This window comes from Equus quagga, chromosome 1 (assembly GCF_021613505.1).
Source record: "Equus quagga isolate Etosha38 chromosome 1, UCLA_HA_Equagga_1.0, whole genome shotgun sequence".
Classification (NCBI taxonomy): domain Eukaryota; kingdom Metazoa; phylum Chordata; class Mammalia; order Perissodactyla; family Equidae; genus Equus; species Equus quagga.
The window spans coordinates 133041730-133058963 of NC_060267.1; the positions used below are offsets into that span (position 1 = coordinate 133041730).

Consider the following 17234-nt stretch of genomic DNA (forward strand, 5'->3'; position numbering starts at 1 on the left):
AACAACCACCACTTGCCAAGAATACCATACGGAAAAATAAAGCTTCCAGTGGGAGCAGCAAGAGGGATACAAGGTCCCTTCCAACTGCAAGATTCCTTGATCCTAAGTTGTCACAGGTTAGGACAATGAGATGCTCTGGCCTTAAGAAGCTCCAAGGTGCTTCATTCACCACACGGTGCAGACCGCACTCCCACTCCAGGTGCACCTTATGTTTAGATGGTCCTACCATCTTCCAAGATAGTGCTCCCTAGAAATGTTCTGATACTTTATTATACATCCACCAGAGAAACCAAACTGCAGCTGGACAGCCTCAGGAATCTCTAATTCAGGACAAAAAGAGAGCTTATACCTTGAATCTGTGTCAACCAGTCAGGCTGGTTGTAGTGCTCGGAGGAAATGGTTAAGGTGTTGAGAAACACCAGGACAATAACCAGCCAGTAAAACGTGACAGACTTCACGGCAGCCCTACACCTTCTGCGATTGAAACGGTTCCAGCGACGCCAGCGACGGCTGAAAGAGAAGCAAATGTTAGTCCCTGAATGGCAGACACAGCATCTGAGCGTCCAGTAAATGTGATTGAGAAATAATTTAGCTTTCACTACAGAGGTCTGGATTGGGGTGGGGGAGTAGGAACGAAAGATGAGAACAAATGGCATAGAAATTAACAGACCTCATAAGATAAATTATGCTGGTCTTAAAATGCAACTTTTAAAAGTATATTCTTGACTTGATCATGCTATCCGTTTCCTTCCTATGGCTTTTGATGACTCCAGAATCTGTCATACACAGTCTTCAAACCGGTTGGAAAATCTAGATAGTCACAGATTTGTGTGCAGATGCAAAACTGCCCTCGCACATCTATGCGGTTCACATTCCCACCATATGGTGCACAGATCTGTTCGTGCTATCGGTGCAGAGAGCCACTTAGCTTATTACACACATCTCTCGCGGCATCTCTATCATCATACGGAATTTATCAGGCAGCAAACTGCTCCAAAACCACAGCTTTCCTTTTAGGGAAACTTCCAGTCCCTTCTTAAATGCAGGAGGTTCCTTTGGAGCCTGGCAGAGTTGTCAAAGCTGAGCAGGACATGAGTCTTCATACTGAGTCATCAGGTGCCCTTTCTAACTAGTTGATGCTCAAAATGTACCTTTAGGAGGGGAGCCAATATTGAATTGTGTTTTCATACAAACAAAATGAGCTGAGCCCGACAAGGAGGATGTCCCCTATCTACTTTCAGATCCTGTCTGTAATTAGGCAACGTATCCTTTCCCTTAGCCTGTCTCCCTGTGGAAAACGATCCCTGCCACAGGGTGGTGTGGTGTAAGTGGGTCCTAGGGAAGGGCCAGCCGAGCACTGATGTCAGCCTGTCCAGAACGCACTCGTGGACGGGGTGGGAGGCACCTCCTTTAGGGACCTGAGTCAGAGGACTCTCTGGGCTGTGTCCAAGCTGCACCCTGACTGACTAAGCCGTGCTACACTAAAAAAAACCATAACCCAGACATTGGGCAAAGAACTCTTCAGCAAGGCCTGGAACAAGCAAGGCACTTTTTGCTATTGCTTTTGCTATGTGGTTTCTAATGGTAATAGCAGCTGGAAATATGATGACTAGCAAAGAAAAATTCTACAGAGGACACTAAAGACCGTCCCCCTCCAGGCTGGGTTTCCCCTGTGATGCATAATTCAGTACACACAAGCGAGGTGATCTAAGATCCATCCGGAGTGGTCTATTTATGCTACAGTGACAAGTCACAGGTGTCTCCTAATCCAGGAGACCTATCGTCACATCCCCTGAAACCTTACAGCTCCCCTATCTTACCCCTCACTGGTCACTGAGCGTCCAGGCCCTGTATCAGGCACTGGGCATATGGATATGAAGAAGGCATGGTCCCATGGCCCCTGTCCTTGAAAAGCATGCAGGGTTGTGGCAAATTATGAATCCACACCAAGTGCCATTCCCAGGGTACCGGGTATAGAAACAAAGAGAAGGGAACTGCAAATGTTCTTCTGGAAGAGTCAGGAGAGGCTCCTCCAAAAAGCTGAGATTTGGACTGGCTCTCTATAGCTGAGGAAGAGTCAGCCAGGGGTCAGAGGAAGGGCACTCCACCCAGGGGAGCCTGCATGGCAAAAGGGACTGAGATGGGAAGAAACAGAGCATGTGGAAGGTTTGAAAGCTGAGCGCAATCCAGGACAGCTACAAAGTGGGGAGTATGGGAGGGCTGTCAAAAGATGAGGCCAGAGGTGAATTGGGGGCCAAATCACGAAGAAAACTGTATGCCCTCTGGCAACAGTGAGTCATGGAAAGTCTTTCAATTTTTTTATAAAGTCAGGTTTATTGAGATGTAATTTACACATGGTAAAATGTACTCTTTTTAGGTTTACAATTTATAGCCACCACCACAATCAAGATATAGAGTATTTCCATCACTCAGAGGTTCCTTTGCGGCCCTTTGGGTTAATCCCCTCTCCTCACCTCAGCCCCTGACAGCTACTGATCTGTTTTCTGTCCCTATTGTTTTGCTTTACCCAGAATGTTCTATAAATAGAATCACACAATACATAGCTTTTTGAGACTGCCTCCCTTCACTTAACAAAAGTTCTTTCGAGATTCATTTGTGTTGTTGCATCTATCAGTAGTTTCTTTCCTTGCCGAGTATTAGTCCATCATATGGATGAACCGCAATTTGTCTACTCATTCACCACTTGATGGACGTTTGAGTTATTTATGGCAATTATGAATAAAAATGCGATAAACATTCATGTAAAAATTGTGTAGGCATATATCTTTATTTCTTTTAAATATCTTAGAAGTGAGATTCCTGGGTCATATGGTAAATATGGTTGACTTTACAAGAAACTGCCAACGTGTTTTTAAAATGGCTGTGTCATTTGTCAAGCAGCAACATATGAGAACTCCCATTGATCTGCATCCTTGTCAGAACTTAATATCGTCAGATTTTTAGATTTGATCCATTCTAATAGGTGTGTAATGGCATCTCATTGTGATTTTAATTTGCCTTTTCCTAATGACCAAGTCATCTCATGTACTTATTTGCCATCCATCTCTCTTCTTTAGTGACATGCCTGTTAAAAATCTATTGCCCATTTTTTATTGAATGTTTTTCTTATTGACAGTACTGTTTATGCATTATTTTCTCTACACACAGGATACTAGTCCTTTATCAAATATGTTTTGCAAATATTTTCTCTTCCAGTCTGCAGCTTATCTTTTTATTTTCTTTCAAAGCGCAGGATTTTTAATTTTGGTGAAGTCTAATCTATCAAATTTTCCTGTTATGTCCAGTGCTTCGGGTGTTGTATCCGAGAAACCTTTGCCTACCCCGAGGTCATAAAGATTTTCCCCTATGTTTTCTTCTAGAATTTTTACAGTTTTAAGTTTTACATTTAGTTCTATGTTCATTTCAAGTTAATTTTTGCATATACTGGTAAAATGTTGTTTTTAATAGAAAAATAACATATATATATGGAAAAGGACACAAATGATAGGTATATGGTTCCATGAGTTTTTACCAACTGACCATGTAATCTGCATTCAGAGAAAGAAACAGAAGATTACACCTCAGAAGACCTCCTGAACCCCCTTCTATGGAAAGCTTTTAAGCAGAAAGTCTCTCTCTCAGAGAACGGGGAGGGAATCTGAAGGCAAAACGTTCATTGTTGTGTCTTCTCCTGTTTGTTCTGGGGGTAAATCTTCAGTACCTACCGCACTGCTCTCCAAGGCAGGTGCTTCATGTTTACTGGGAGGACTGATCTTCTATGTGAATGTTACAGCCCACAGAGTAAAAATCAGGTCTAGAGCAACCCCACGTAAAACTCAGAAGTTAGAATGTAAAAACCCAAAACATGGGCTTAACTAAAAATAGAAAGAAGATACTCACCTGAGCTTGGACTTTGAGATGGCTTGACTGAAAGAAAGACAAAGAGAATATGATTCCTGTTAGGAAGGATTGAGTGTACACTCCCCCATCATTTCAGCCAAGATATCGTAAAAGCCATGCACAGAAGCCTGGACTCAGCACCCTGTTCCCCACAGCAGGCCAGCTGGGTAAGAGCGGGAGCAGGGGGCGAGGTGCTGCCAGTGCCAGGTGGGCCAGGCTGAGCACTCCAGGGCCCAGGCAAGAGATGCCTCTCAGCCAGGATCCCTGGGCAGCCCTGGCACAGGCGGCGGTGCTGGGGTTCTTCCCTCCCCACTCCCACAGGCCCCAAAGTGAAGCCAGCAGGGCCTCTCCTGCCCGGAACTCAGCTACTCATCTCAACAGCACCATGAGCTGCTACTATAGCAAAAGGAGCACCGGACTAGGAGTCCCCGCTCTGCTATTCATTAACTGCGGGAGTTTGGGCAAGCAGCACACTTTTTTGAGCCTCCGTGTTCTCATCTGCAAAATGGAGAAGACAAACCCATTCCCTGCCTACTTCACGATATTGTAGGGAGGGCAGGGCAAGAGAAAGGAGGCAAATTCACTTTGTCAACTGCTGAGTGTTCTGCCCAGAACACATCACTATTATGAACCTCTGCCAAGGAGAACATCAAATCCTTTACAGACAGAAGACCTAAAGGACACCAGCGAAAGCAAACTAAACAAAGCTGCACAGGGCTGCCCCAAAGTAGGCAGTCCTCTGCACACTCCACACCACCGGTCCCCACGCTGCCGCAGCCCAACTCATCTAGAAGAAAGCCAACAGGTGTTAATGTGATGGCGTCCCCCATCGTTGAGAGAGGGTGGTGCAGGGCTCCAAGGAAAGAGTGCTGTGAGCAGAGGAGGGCGGGGCCGCACTAACCAGCTGCTATGCATGAGGCTGGGAGAGCCCGTGAGGAAAGGAAAGCTTAACCAGGCAGCACATTCTAGTCAGCAACTCTGCCACAAGCTCTGCTTCAAAGCACTGCCACCAGCCCCAGCCACGGAGGGGAATCGGGCCTTTACCCCCACCGCCGACACCCCGAGGGCCCAGCCTTGGCGGCTCCTCTTCTTCTCCACCAGCACCTAGTGGACACAGTGGAAGTGCCCATTAGGCGGCACAGCCGGCAGCAGGCTCCACCCCAGCAGGCAGGCTGCTTTGGAGGAGGGGGGCACGTGAAATCCAGGGGGTCTGGGGGGCAGGGACAGGAGGCGGCGCAAGGGGTCCAGGGTGAGCCCACCCACCCCTCCTGCACCTGAGGCTATGGCCCCAGGGCTCCACTGAAATCTGGGGTGTCTTCCTCATATCTGCTTCTCTAAGAAGACGGGAGACACGGAGAGGGCAAGTGGCCTCCACACTCACCAGAGACTTCCACAGCAGCCTTGGCTCTCGCCTTCTCCACTCACGTTCTCCGTGTTCACAGACTCGGTCTCGCTGGTGGGCATGCTGGCTGTGGGGAGGAGAGAACGCTTTAGATGGTGCGCTGGAAGCACTGAGCACCCCGGAATGAGACAGAGGCAGATCTCTGCCACCAGGCAGACCCTCCGGGAACCCAGCAGGAAGGTGAGGAGGGCACTGAGGGGTCCTCAGGGGCTGGATCAGCAAAGGGAAGTGCTGAGAAGTCAGGCACCTCCACTGCAGGGGCGCCTCTGCTTCTGTGACCTGCCAAGAAAGCCCACAGAGTCCCCCGTCAGGAGGAAATTCTGTCCATCCAGACACTTCCTAAGAGAAGCAGCCTAGGGACCAAACTGAACCCTGTCACTGTGCCTGGCATCAACCTATCCTGATTTTCGGGTTTGCACGGAGGCCACCAAAACATCTCAGCCACAGCTACATCTGTGCTTGACCAACAGGGGTACCCTAGAAAATCTGTGAATAGACTGAATACTTCATAAACTTACTACTTTAAATATATTGAAGGAGAGGAGGCATTATAGATGGAGGAGTGCGTGAAGTTACCAAGCGCAAAATCTTTTAAAAAACTTAAGACTTCTACTTGTTTTTAGTTAATTTATCTGATGTCTAAGTTCCATTGAGCTTGTGAAGCCAAATGCAGAAGGTGCTCACCAAAGAAGCAGGCACTAGAGCATCAAGAAAGGATAGCCTCATGGGTGGGAGGTTTCTCCCAACCAGGGACCAGAGGGCAAAGCTGACTATGGTCCCAGTGCCACCAGGGTCTCAGGGCAGGTCTCATTCCTCCACAGCAGGGTCCTGAGCAGCGTAAATGGAGGAAATGTGGAGATGTATCTACTAGTGTCAGGAGGCGAGGACCCATCAGAGCTACCACCTGGCACATGGGTGTTTTTTCTCATCCACTTGATCCAACCCAATAAACATCATGAGCACATGCTGGAGAGCAGATGGTGAAGGAGGTGTGGGGCACAAAGAGGGACACGGCCCTGCACCTACCCTGGAGGACCAGTAGGAGAGGCAACTCCTCAACAGATTTCAATTAACTGTGGAAAGAGCTACCGCAGGGGTCTGTGCAAAGAGTTCCGGAAACACCGTAGTGAGGAATGACTGTTTCTGCTCTGGGGTTAGGAGAGGTCAGCGAAGATGGAAACGTGGGAGAATCACCCAAACACAGGTGCTACTTTTCCCTGATGCATACTGTGAACTTCAGAAACTCTTTTTATAGACCTGATGGTGCCAAGAGGAAGGCCTTCCCCCGTGGGCTCTGCCCATATGGCTCCTCTTAACAAGGATTCCTCAGTTTCCTCTGCAGACACTGGTAGTGGTGCCTGGAGTGCTATGGTGAAGACTCTGAGGCCAGCCCAGGCACTGAGGGCAAGGGGCTGGATCGAAGGCTCCGTCTGTGCAGCTAGACGTCTGCCGACCCTGCTCAGGTGAGAGACACGATATGAACGACAAGGATGAAGGTGCACCTGACTCAAAAGGCCCAGAGATCTGAAGAATGACTTTCTGAGACACCAGAGAAAATCCCTTTCCTTCTGTGAGCACCCAAGGAACGAGGCCTGCCTGGGTAGGAGTCTCAGTGATCATATCCAGGAACATTTAGGCAACAGTTTCAAAAGCGAAGGGAAAAGGAGCAGAATTACAGACCCATACCACCCTATTCTCATAGAATGAGCTTTTTCTTCCTTAGTTAAGTCAAAAGAAATCAACTACAAACTTTGATTCACTTTTTCACTACTCCATGCAAAAAAAACAGAGACAAAAACAAACAAACCAAAAAAACCCCACAATCCGATCACAGGAAAACCTTTAACAGAAAGCTCCATAAAGACACACACACACACACACACACACACACACACGAAGCTGCTCCTGCAATTCTCTTTTCCATGACTGTTCCATGCTCTGATTTTAGCAGAAAGATTAAAAAACTGTAAAATTCAACAAAGTTCATTGTCATGGGTTCCTCCCATAGGTTCTAGCTTCTTTTCAGGAAGAAGACAAAGAAAATCACAGTGGGAGACCCTTACAAATACGTCCCTGAGTCATCTCTGAGGAACGTTTTTCTTGGTGGTTATTGCCGCTGCGGAAGGGACAGAAGTCAAGAGCAGCGTGACACGGGGGGTCCTCCGGTCATTAGGTCCTAACTCCGCCCTGGGCTCCGGTGAGGGGTAAAGTGGTGGTGCTAAGGCCACACTCTTGAGGGTCAGTTCCATTTCTAACAGTTTAATACTTCATGGTTTCAGCATGAATCATATTGTAACTGTTGTCATTGTTCCCCAAAGAGCCAACTTCTTATGAACAGGCTAAATCTTGGTGGCTTTTCACTCTCTGGGGCCATGTCCCATGATGATATGAATAGTTGCTACACTCATGACCTAAAGGTTCATTTTCCAAACAATCTGATCGAAACAGATAAATTACACACTGCCTGCCTATGGGAAAGGGGGACATCACTTTGTATTTCCGGCTCTATGCCAACTATTAGTGAATGAAATGTACTAGCTCCTCCTAGACTAAGTGGGAGGAAAGGTAAAAAATAAAGCCAAACTCCCCAAACAGGAGGGGGAAGCCTCCTGCTTGCCAGACTCTGTCCTTCAGTTGAGGTAGGACAGTGGCTAAGAGCAGGCTCTCAGATTGGCCAGGTCTAAATTTAACCCCACGTTTGTGACCGATCTTCTCCAAGACTCCATTTTCTCATCTGTAAAATGGGAATACCTACTCACAGGGCTGTTGGCAGAACTAAATGAGGTAAGATACACAGTGGGTCATCCCAGAGAGGGTCCACAGCATTGGGCAATCAGTGAGGCTCAAAATGGCAACTCGATCATCTCAGCAAAGCTCTGCTGGAGCTCCCTGGAAGCAAAGCGACACTCCCTGTAGAGTCCAAATCCAGCGTCACTTCGCCCTGACCACTTCTCTTGTGAACAATTTTCCACACTCCCCAATCAGCTTTGGCCGCCACTCTCAGTTTGCATCTTTTCTGTCTTAAACTAAGTTGTTATTGTCTAACGTAGCCTGTTGTAGGAATAGCAGCTTTTCTGTCAGGATTATTTGACAGAGCCACGGACCCATAATAAATCAGTCTATTCCAGAATGATGTCGCCAAGACTGGGGAGGAGGAGTGCAAGAGGGAGGAGGAGGAAGAGGACAGTGATTATGCTAGAATTTGGTGACCTCATTTGGTCCTGGAAATGGATCTTGATCCAGCCCCTAAATCTGAGCAGACGGACCAGCTCTGACAGGGGCCCTGGCAGCCTCTCCATCTGCCCCAGCCTCTCACTCCCGGCCACAAGATAGCATTTCCTTTTCCAAAAGGACAGAAAATATCAGGCCCAGTGGGCATAACCAGTGACCTTGTTTGTCCATTAAAACATTTCATCCTTCGCTTGCGTGAGGATTCATGTTTTTAATGTTAATAAATTGATATGAGTTTCACTTCACTTGGCCTCAATGCGATCTCATCTACATTTAAAAAAAATCAAGACAGGAGAATCACAGAGGGTTAAAACAGGAAGGGCTTCTGAGATCACATGAATAAACCCTGTGATTTCACAGACGAGAGGACTGACTGACCTGCCTTGGGACACACAGCTCAGACTTGAGCAAGCTCTCCTGCTTCCCACTCAGCATTCTTCCCACCAGGCGACCCCACCCCTGTGGTTTTGGTATATACTTAAATATACTGCTACATATTTTGGTATTGGTATATGTTGAAATACGTATTGGTATATTCTTAAAATTCCACAAATCAAAAATGTCCAAAAACCAAATAGGCCTATTATCCATCAGCCTTGGTCTGCTGTCCTGATGGCCTTCATTAACCTCTAGAAACCTGGCATATAGCAGACCACCTCCAGGAGATCAGTCTAAATGGGGATAGAACAAAAGTCCAGGTGCCATGCTGACTATTGGGACTTCATAAAAATACAAGTAAGTGAACCCATGGGCAAATTACTGGAGCATGTGCCCTTCTCCCTAAGCAGCTACCAGAGCCCCGTGGCTGCCCAGTGCCGGGCGACCGCTCTGTCCCTGCAGTACAGATCCAATGCTAATTGCTGACAATGGCTAGGCCTCATTAGGGATGCAGGCAGAGACACCCCTCAGACTCCACCGTGTCACCTACAGGCACTCGCCCCTCCTGCAGAAGCCAGCCAGCCAGGGGGCCATGCGCATGCAGAGAAGCTATAAGTCCTTTTCCCTGACACATTCCAGGGAATTTGAACGCTTTGTTAACAAAGTGCTTTTTTAAAAATATAAATTTAACAACTATTTTCAGTGAACGTGGGTGAAACAAGGCATTAGGGCAAGCCTGTCACCTGTAATGGGATGCTAACTTGTACTGCATTTTTCCTGCTGAAAATCTGGGGAAGCTCAGGGTCCATGCTCTGCAATCTCTTCCAGGCACTGGGCTCTCTGGGGAGAGCTGCAGGGTAGACCCTGAGGCTTCAGGTGTGGGTGCACTGGGAGGGGCCCTGCGTGCTGCTGTGGGCGAGGAGGTCATGGATCACAGATGGGAGCCGCCCAGGCCTTCCTGGGCAGCGGGACTGGGCCCCCACTCAGAGTGCTCTTTGTGGATGGTGGGTCAGACGGTTTCTCTTGAAAATCTTGTCATGGGTCCAGAAGTCATCATGGGCAATGCCACACAAAATAATCCAGGGAAATACACTGTTTCTCAGGCCAGCACAACTACTAGCATTTTCACCCACATGCAAAGATTCCTTTAACTACTTGCGGTGTGAAGGACAACACACTTGTCAACCAAATCTGCCTGGCTTTTGAATTCAGAGAGAGATCAACACATGCGCACACATGGTGAATGAGTCTGCATGTGGGTCCAAGCGGGCAGCCCCCAAATTATGTTCACCGTTAACAGGCACATCAAAATCTCAGATCAACTTCCTTCAGTGATGGAGGCTACGGAGGTCAAAGACTGGAGAAGAGACGTCAGAGAAGTTTGGTCTTCGTCATGGGTGACGCGGGGACAAGTCTCTTTTCCTCCCAGGGCTTAGTTACCTCATCTATAAAATGAGCTCTTGGGTAATATCCTCCCTAAGACCCATTTACCTCAGACCTGCTAGAACTGCTGTGAAGAGGAAACACCCACAGCCTGGCTGGTTGACCAAGGGGGTTTCCCTTGGGCTCCCCCGGCTTGGCAAGGAGAGCAGGGAATAAGCAATACTGTGAAGCCCCTGCCCCCCATCCCTCAGGAGGGCCGCCAGGAGTCCAGCAGCCTACCCAGGAGAACTGATTCCAAGTCACCTCTGACAGAGCCCCCTGGGGAATGGAGCAGCACAGGCAGGAACAGCTCCTGAGAGACCTCTGCCGGCCAGAGAAGACCCAGGCCAAACTGAGCCCAGAGTTCCTCCTTCATAGATGTCCTGGGCCTCTCAGAGCCTCACTCCTCTGTTTTCCATCAGGCAGGCTTTCCAGCCCTCTCAGGGATTTCTTTTGGCATTTCCCTCCACGTCCCAGCAGCTTAAAGCTTCTCACTCTTTCCTTTCAAAGGAAGGGAGGATGGTGGTGAGGTTAGACAACTGAGCAGTGGCAGTCATGGCTGTCTTCCTCAGGCACAGGGAATCCAAAGCCAAGGTCTTGTGTTTTTGCCTCATTTTCATGACAAGCACGAGCAGTGCCATGACATCCCCTGAAAGAATTTGCCTGTGCTTGCTAGTGGTGACATGCTTCGCCATCACGGGGTAACAGACTCTCATTGCTGTAAAGAAGCCAGACTTTTCTTGGAGAATGTGGGTCAAGGCCAGACCAAGGTTTCTGTGTCTAAAGCAAGAATTATGCCCTGACAATAACTACTGCTGTATGACCAGTGACACAGGGAGTACAGCATCTACACAAGCGCCCTTGCCCCACCAACATCACCAGCAATGTTAGGGGCCTTTCTCTAGGGTCCCTAGCTATCTCAGTCAATAAAAGACCACCTCTACTCAAAATCTAGAAAGTTTTCTGAAAATATTAGGCTTCCTCCTTTCCCTATAAATCTAAGAAAGCTAACAGAGGAGCCTCAAGAATCATTGAAAAATCACAAGGCCCATGCCCCCCACTTAAAGGAGGGTGGGCACCTACATGCCCAAGGAGAGGTCTCTTCTCTTCTGTGGACAGACCACTCATCTACTCGTAGTGACCCACCCAGAGCCAGAGCCCTAAGTGAGTCTTTGAAACGGTTTTTCTTATGCCTGTGTGATATTCCCTGCTTAGTGGAAGCCCGTTTTTCCTCCAGAGGCCTCCCGGAGCTTCACAGAGCCCAGCTCTTCTTCACAAACCCTCTGCACACACTAAAGCTGAACTCATCAGCTCCATCTCTGGCCCCCACTCGCTGTCACCCTCACGCAGGTTCTTTTTCCTCTCAGGCCACAGTGTGCTTTCAGAATGCCGAGGGGCTGTATCTGATACTCTCTTCATTCCTTTCCACTTCCATGCCTCCTGATGAAAGCAGGACTCCAACACAACCTTCAGTCAGACCATCCGTAGCTTGTTCAAGTGCAATTCCCAAAACCTCTGAGTTCAGCATTCCCATGGATGGCGGAGGCCACTCCCGAGAAAACAGTGCAATGGGTCCCCTCTGCTCTCTTAGCAGCGGGCTTCGCGTCCCGGCAGTCTGAATTGTCTCACATAGACTTCCTCCAGAATCGTCTGAGCAGGGCCAACCTCGGCGGCAGTACCTAGGTGAACAGTGCTGTGTGCACAGGCAAAGCTTCACGCAGCAGTGGTGACTTGGGCAGGCAGGGCAGGACGCCAGTGTTTGCATAACTGCCCTGCAGGGGGATGGTCCTGACACTAACCCCAGGGTTTCCTAGTGATTATGTTTAGTATGGTATTAGGGCATAGCTTGAAACTTAATTGTTTCCCACATGAGCCCTTTCCTCATTCCCACTGGCAAAGGCAAGTGCCCAAAAGTGTTTGCATCCTAGAAGTGTATTTTTAACTTCATTCTTGGAATTGGCACTACTAGCTTTAGCTTGGTCCTGGGCAAACCAGCCAGAGTGTAAGACCAAGAGGCCATTTGAAAAATGTAACCTGGAAAAAAAAATGAGTCAAATAACATCAGTGGAATTTGTAAACTGTTTAGATGAAAAGCATCATTTGGGCAAAAGTGTTTGAAAAGTCTGTCTTCCAGTCTAAGAATATTCATGCTGAATTAAATAAATTTTCTGAGTTGGTTCAGCTGCTTCTTTGGAAGGTACAGTTCAAACAAAAAGGAAATTGCAACGCTGTCTTGGAAAAGACACACATTCTGAGGAAAGACAAGAAGAAAACAAGACCAAGTTTCAAAGAAATCAAGCAATTAAAACATAGGCATCTTGCAAACACACCACACAGGACATGCACTTCACTCCATGCCTAGGTGGAAGCAGAAGGCGTCCGAGGTCCTGGGAGAAGAGTCTCTGGAAGAGAAAGTTCAATGCCAGCAATTTACCGTGATCTTTAGCCCTGCGTTGGTGAAAGCAGCAAAACTTCCTTTTCTTCTTATCCTCTTTTAGCAAGTCGGCCACTGTGACCCCTTCAGGTTGAACACAGACAATTTCATTATGATTCAGTAGAGGGCAGCAAGAGCAACGCAGACAGGGCCCGAGGACCAGAGAGGCGGCCCATCCATGGGCTCTGATACCAAAACTCAAAACGGTCCTTCTCATACGGAGACCTACAGTTCAGGATCTGACGGGTACACTGGAAGTGCGCATATCCCTGTCTTTAGAACCTGTCCTAAATAAACAACCAACTGACTCACTCTAGACAAAGGTTTCCAGGTTTGGCCTCCCCTCTAAGAAAGGCATTAGGGAGAGGGCACTTCTGCAGGAGACAAGTGTCCTGGACGCTGACTGGCTGTGCCAGTCCAGCCGGTATTGCTTTCTGGGGTAGGACGCATGAGGGTTAAAAAGGTGGGCTCCAGACTCGACAGACCAGGTCCAATCCCAGCCCTGCCACTTCCTGGCTGGATGACTGTGGACAGGTTACCTGATTTTGCTAAGCCTTAGTTTCCTCACTCATAAGGTGTTGGTAACAGTCAGGCCTGCACTTCATAGGGCTGCTTAAGAGGTAAACACTAAATACGGTAAGACAAGCATCAGCGAGGCACGGTCAACTGTTACTCTCCCAATGCACTCTCCTGTGGCCACTAGCTCACAAGAAAAATGACTCCAGGGTCTCTGTGCTATGATGATCACTGCGGGCTGGCTAATCCTTGGAGTAGAGGCCACCCGCCCTGGGAAGGGAGCTGCAGAGGCAGGTGGGGCAGTAGGAGGAATGCCGAGTGGGCACTGGCACACATGACTGGTGGAATGTAAACGGTCCTCACTTGGCGTAACAGTCAGATTTCTAAAATGGGCATCCTCTCGGACCCAGCAACACTCTTTCCTCTTCCACAAGAACACGAGCATGGGTGTGCAGACATCTGCAGGGATTAACAGTGGCTCAGGTGCAGACGGGGGCAGAACCTGGGTGCAAATCCCAGCTCTGCCACTCAACAGTCATGCGGCCGTGGAAAGCTAAGAACCTCTCTGTGCTTCCGTTTCCTCACCTGTCAAGTTCCTATCTCTCAGAGCTGTGTGAGGACTAATGGACTAATGCACCCACAGCCCTCGGAACAGTGTCTGACACATAGGAAGCACCTGATAAATGTGCGATGATATTATTCCGTGTTCTTTCACTCAACAAATAATCATTGGGAGCTCATACTGTGACAAAGACCACGCTGGGTGCCAGCCACACAGTGGAGGGCAGAAACGGACCCCACTACTGCCCCCGTGGAGCTCACAGTCTTATGATAGCAGAAGACCTTAATCAGATAATCACACCAACCAGCGTAAAACCACGACTCCGACAACTGCTGTAAAGGTGAGGCCCATGTGCCACAGGGCATGTAGTCTATTGTGGCAGCTTCTATAATGGCAATTTATTGAAAATACCAAAACGTTTTAAAAGGATGGCTGGACATCTACAGCACACGGTTCAGTGAAAAAGGCACATTGCAGAACCCTCTATGCCGAGTGGTTTTACGGTGGGGATGTACGAGCACACTCTCTGCAGCAAACCGTACATTCTTAGGTGCGTAAGTGAGATCAGAAAGAACAGGCCCCAGACTGCCAAGCCAAGTCTGGTTCCCTCTAACGAGAAGGATGAGAGAATGTTACTTCTTACATTATATGCTTCGGTATTATATGAATTCTTTGCAATATTCATATATGACTTTTGTAATTAAAATATATTCAAAACAAACACACCCCTAGCTTGGGACTCCACAAACCTGGCTGGAGTGCCTGCTCCTCCTCATCTCCATGGTGGGGTGACCATCCCCACATCTGTCTCCCACCAGCTCCTACGGGCCTACCCAGGGCAGATAACTGCTCCCAGTACTACCCCAGTGGAGATGTGTCTCCCACCGACCCCAGCACCATGCCTTCCCGGGTCTTGGCGCCCCCAGCAGCCTCTCCAGGGAGGGCAATTCACCTGGACGCACGTTTACCATGTGTGGCCCTAACTGCTGCTGTCTGCCTTACAGCTTTCAATTGAATGTTTTCAATTTTGAACTTGCACCCTGAGGTAGTTTAATTGCAAGGAAAGCAGTTTTATAAATCAAATTTTAAAGACACAGTCTTTTTAAATAGGCCCAGCAAAATGGCACGTGCTTGCAAACAGCTATGCCATCCCTGGTTTTCCGCCCACCCTAAATCAAACCTCACAGTAGCAGGCATCTGGGGTGGCACGCAAGGAAGGGAGGCCGTGGCTATGGTGACTTTGTACGCCTAGACCTGGGGGGCAGTCCCAGTGGGGGGCGGCGAGGGGCAGTGCTCACAGCCTCTAGGACCACTATGAGGGGGAGACAGAGAGGCTCTCCTTGTGGCCAGAGCTGGAGTTTCAAGTGTCACCCCCCTTTGTCTGGGCATCAAACATCCCCACTTACCAGGATTACTGAGCATTAATAGTTCCCACAGTGAAACTGCCCTGCTTTTCTGGCTGGAATTTTAGAATGCACTCCCTTTAAAATGATTTCATTATTTTGAATGCTATTTTTTTTTTTAAAGAGTACTCATTGACAATGAGAAGAGTTTAAAATAGAATTTTAGGCTTCCAGATTCTAATGGCTCTAGAAAAACTCCATTGTTAACTCAAAAGCAGCTGCATACATCTAAAAAAATCACTTTGAGATTTGGCAGAGTTTCTTAAGAAACTTGAAGCTCAGCAAAAAGTTAAATAAATTATCCTTGAAAATTTCCCAAATGCTCAGGAACTTCCAAGGGAATTTTGTTCACTCAATTAATTGCGTAACACCGGATTTCTAACAGCAAAATTATGGAACTGACATTTCAGTCCATAAATGCACAAAGCTAGAGCTACCAGTCACTGCAGCCACCAGACAGCCCAGTTAGGGACCCGGTTGCCTCTCCTTCTGTCTTCTTTCAGGTGAAAGCCTGGAATAGTGTGATGTTCAGTGTGACAGTATCCAGGAGTTCCCAACCCTGGCTTCACATTGGAACCTCCAGGGAGCTGTAAATAAAGCCACTGCCTGGGTCCCACCCCAGACCAGCTAATCAGCGTGGGGCTGGCGTATGGTATCAGGATACGTTCATGCTCCCCAGGTGATCGTCATGCACGGCCAGAGAGGGTAGCACAGTGACATTTAATAGATCAGAGAGAAAAGATAATGTGAACACATCTCCAAGCACTTAATTTGACATCTGTTCTCTGACAGCAAGCAACAACAAAGTAGAAATGGACTTCAAGAGCCAGAAAGCTGTGCTACCACATCTGGAAAGTGACCAAGTCAACAAGTTTGCTTTCCATCAATATTTGAGAACCTTATAAACAGGGGAGTATGGGGACATGGTCCTAAAAGGGGTCCTCACCCTGGGGTTGGGTAGAGGTCTAGTAGAATCTGCAAAAATTGTTCTGTTTAGGTCAAGTTTTACTGGAGTCTGATGACAACAGCAGCAGCAAGTACTCCTCCAGCTACGGTGACTCTACCAGCTATGGAACAGTTAATCCTCATGACACCCCCATGGGCAAATATCTTTATCCCCTTCTTGCAGACCAAGAAATGAGGGCTCAGAGATTTTGCGTAATGTGCCTAACACTCAGGTCCTTCAAAATGCCCTCCAGCCCAGCCCCTACCTCCCGTTGGCTCATGATATCTGCCGCTATTAACAGCCTACTATCCTCCCCTTAGCTTGTCCAGGCTGAGGCTCAGCCATCAGGAAGGGCTGCTTCTCACTTAATTCTGAATGTCTGGGAGCAACCTCTCCCAATCCCATCCAGCACCCAGCTGGAAAGGGCAGACAGTAGATTAGCATCCTAAGGCAGTGTGGAGCCCTAGGTGCTGCCCCATCCCTTTCCCCAGAGATAATGCAGGAGCAGGGTGGGAGTGTAAGGTGTCGGGGTGTGGATTTCTGGATTTTCACACCCAGGGAGGACACTGGCACCAGCCATGCCCATAATTCATTGCCTGCTAACAGATGACAGCGACCAGACCTGGCGTGTGCAGGTGGTAAATCCACTACTGTTTGTTGGTGAGGAGGACCATGGGGGCCCCTCTGAAACCCTCTCTCCCTGTGGTTTCTAGCTGTGACAAGAAGATTGTAGGCAGCCACAGCAGGCCTCAGAGGGATCCCCAGAGGCACTGCTCCTCCTCTGTCTGGGCTCCCGAGGAATGTACTCAGGGAGGCTCACTTCCTCACTGGGAGCAGACATGGAGCTCTTGTCTTAAGTCAGTTAAATCTCAACATGGTCCCACAGCCCGGAATTATGTCTTTATTTCAAACCCTAATCATCAAGGCTCTGTGAATCTGATGACTTGGTTAATACCATCAGCCTCGCTCCACAGGAAACCCCAGCACCTGGCAAACTGGGTCCGATAAAGAACATGGGTACACCACAGAAGCACGTGCTA

The 17234-nt window shown here is 48.3% G+C and overlaps 1 protein-coding gene across 1 annotated transcript in view; it reads right to left on the bottom strand.

The window, feature by feature from the left end:
• CACNA1D (calcium voltage-gated channel subunit alpha1 D) overlaps window positions 1-17234 on the bottom strand; it is a 175266-nt gene that overhangs the window by 89485 nt on the left and 68547 nt on the right. Inside the window, exons 7-9 of the mRNA XM_046685745.1 lie at window positions 5282-5369; window positions 3901-3927; window positions 350-510 (exon numbers count right to left, since the gene is read on the bottom strand). Of these exons, the coding sequence (XP_046541701.1) occupies window positions 350-510; window positions 3901-3927; window positions 5282-5369 (276 nt within the window). The remainder of the gene's footprint in view (window positions 1-349; window positions 511-3900; window positions 3928-5281; window positions 5370-17234) is intronic.